The 1,410-nt window shown below is 63.3% G+C and overlaps 1 protein-coding gene across 1 annotated transcript in view; it reads right to left on the reverse strand.

Annotated features, from left to right (window-relative positions):
- The window catches only part of HEXD (hexosaminidase D), a 10,241-nt gene extending 8,839 nt beyond the window's left edge, over positions 1–1,402 (reverse strand). The window contains exons 1-3 of the mRNA XM_005424541.2: positions 1,276–1,402; positions 698–807; positions 522–609 (exon numbers count right to left, since the gene is read on the reverse strand). Coding sequence (XP_005424598.1) covers positions 522–609; positions 698–807; positions 1,276–1,341 — 264 coding nt within the window. The 5' untranslated portion in view covers positions 1,342–1,402. The remainder of the gene's footprint in view (positions 1–521; positions 610–697; positions 808–1,275) is intronic.
- Positions 1,403–1,410: the final 8 nt, after the last annotated feature.

The raw sequence follows: 1,410 nt of genomic DNA on the forward strand, positions 1-1,410 counted from the left end.
ACCCAGGGACAGGCTGGGGGCTCAGCTGCCGCCCCACGCTGCTGTGGGGGGTCTCTGACCAGGGAGGTCACTGCAGTGTGACCCTGATGTCAAATCCTGCAGCTAGCAGAGCTGGATAAGCAGAGCACTGGGACTTGGATTGGAAAATTCCAGCAGAGAATCCCAGAATGGGTCAGGCTGGAAGGGAGCATAGTGGCTCATCTGGTCCCACCTCCCTGCTCCAGCAGGGCCAGAGCTGTGCCCAGAAAGGGTGTGGAGTCCCCCTCACTGGGGATATTCCAACCTGCTCAGGGCCTGGTCACTGCACAGGGACAAAGTTCTGTCTCATGTCCAGGTGGCAATTCCTGGCCATGGTTTCTGCCCAGAACTGGACACATTGCTCCAGATGTCACCAGGAACTGAGCAGAGGGGCAGGATCACTCTGCGGCCAATGCTCTTCCTACTGCACCCCGAGACCCCCACCAGCCCTGCTGTCCCCCCAGGCACTGCTGGCTCAGCACATCCCCTCTCACCCAGCTCACCTCCATGTGCCCAAAGCTCTGCACCAGCGGCACCACATCCAGGCCCTGTGCCCGTGCCCAGCTCAGCAGCGCCTGGAGCTCCTCGGGGCTGCAGGAGAACGACCCATCAGTGTCTGCTGGGCATGGCCCAGGCTGCCTGCAGCACCCAGAGCTGCCTGCGGGGTACCCAGAGCTACCTGTAGGCGTGGGGGGCCTGCAGCAGCTCCAGCGGCCCCGTGTACGGGAAGGTGTCCTCATATTCCAGCAGCAGCCCGGTGGCACCCAGGGCACGGAGCAGCGGCAGCACCTGAGGGAGGGAGGGGACACTGGGGGTGCAGCTGGGCTGTGGGCAGTGCCACCACCCTGTGCCTCTGTCACCTGCAGCAGGTGTATCCCTCACCTGAGCCCAATAAATCCTTCACCGTACCAGGTACATCCCTCACCTGAGCCCAGGACATCCCTATCTGTGCCCAGTATATCCTTCACCTGTGCCAGGGACATCCTTCATCTGTACCAGGTGCACCCCTCACCTAAGCCCAATACGTCAATTACTTGTGCCAGGCACATTCCTCACCTATACCAGGCTCACCCCTCATCTTCCTCAGGTTCACCCCTCATCTTCCTCAGGTGCACCCCTCACCTGCTCCAGGCACATCCCTCACCTCGCTCCGGTTCACCCCTCACCCCCCTCAGGTTCACCCCTCACCTGCCCCAGGCACATCCCTCCGGTTCACCCCTCACATCCCTCAGGTTCACCCTCACGTTCCCCCCTCACCTGCTCCAGGTACTGCGCGCGCGGCGCGGCGCCCTTCAGGTCCAGGTGCACCAGGCGCCGCCACATGCTCTGCCCTCGATTGCTTTGGCCTGTCGCCGCGGCGTCCCTGCACACCCCGCCCGGCCGCACCCCGCC

This window comes from Geospiza fortis, unplaced genomic scaffold (assembly GCF_000277835.1).
Source record: "Geospiza fortis unplaced genomic scaffold, GeoFor_1.0 scaffold244, whole genome shotgun sequence".
NCBI lineage: Eukaryota > Metazoa > Chordata > Aves > Passeriformes > Thraupidae > Geospiza > Geospiza fortis.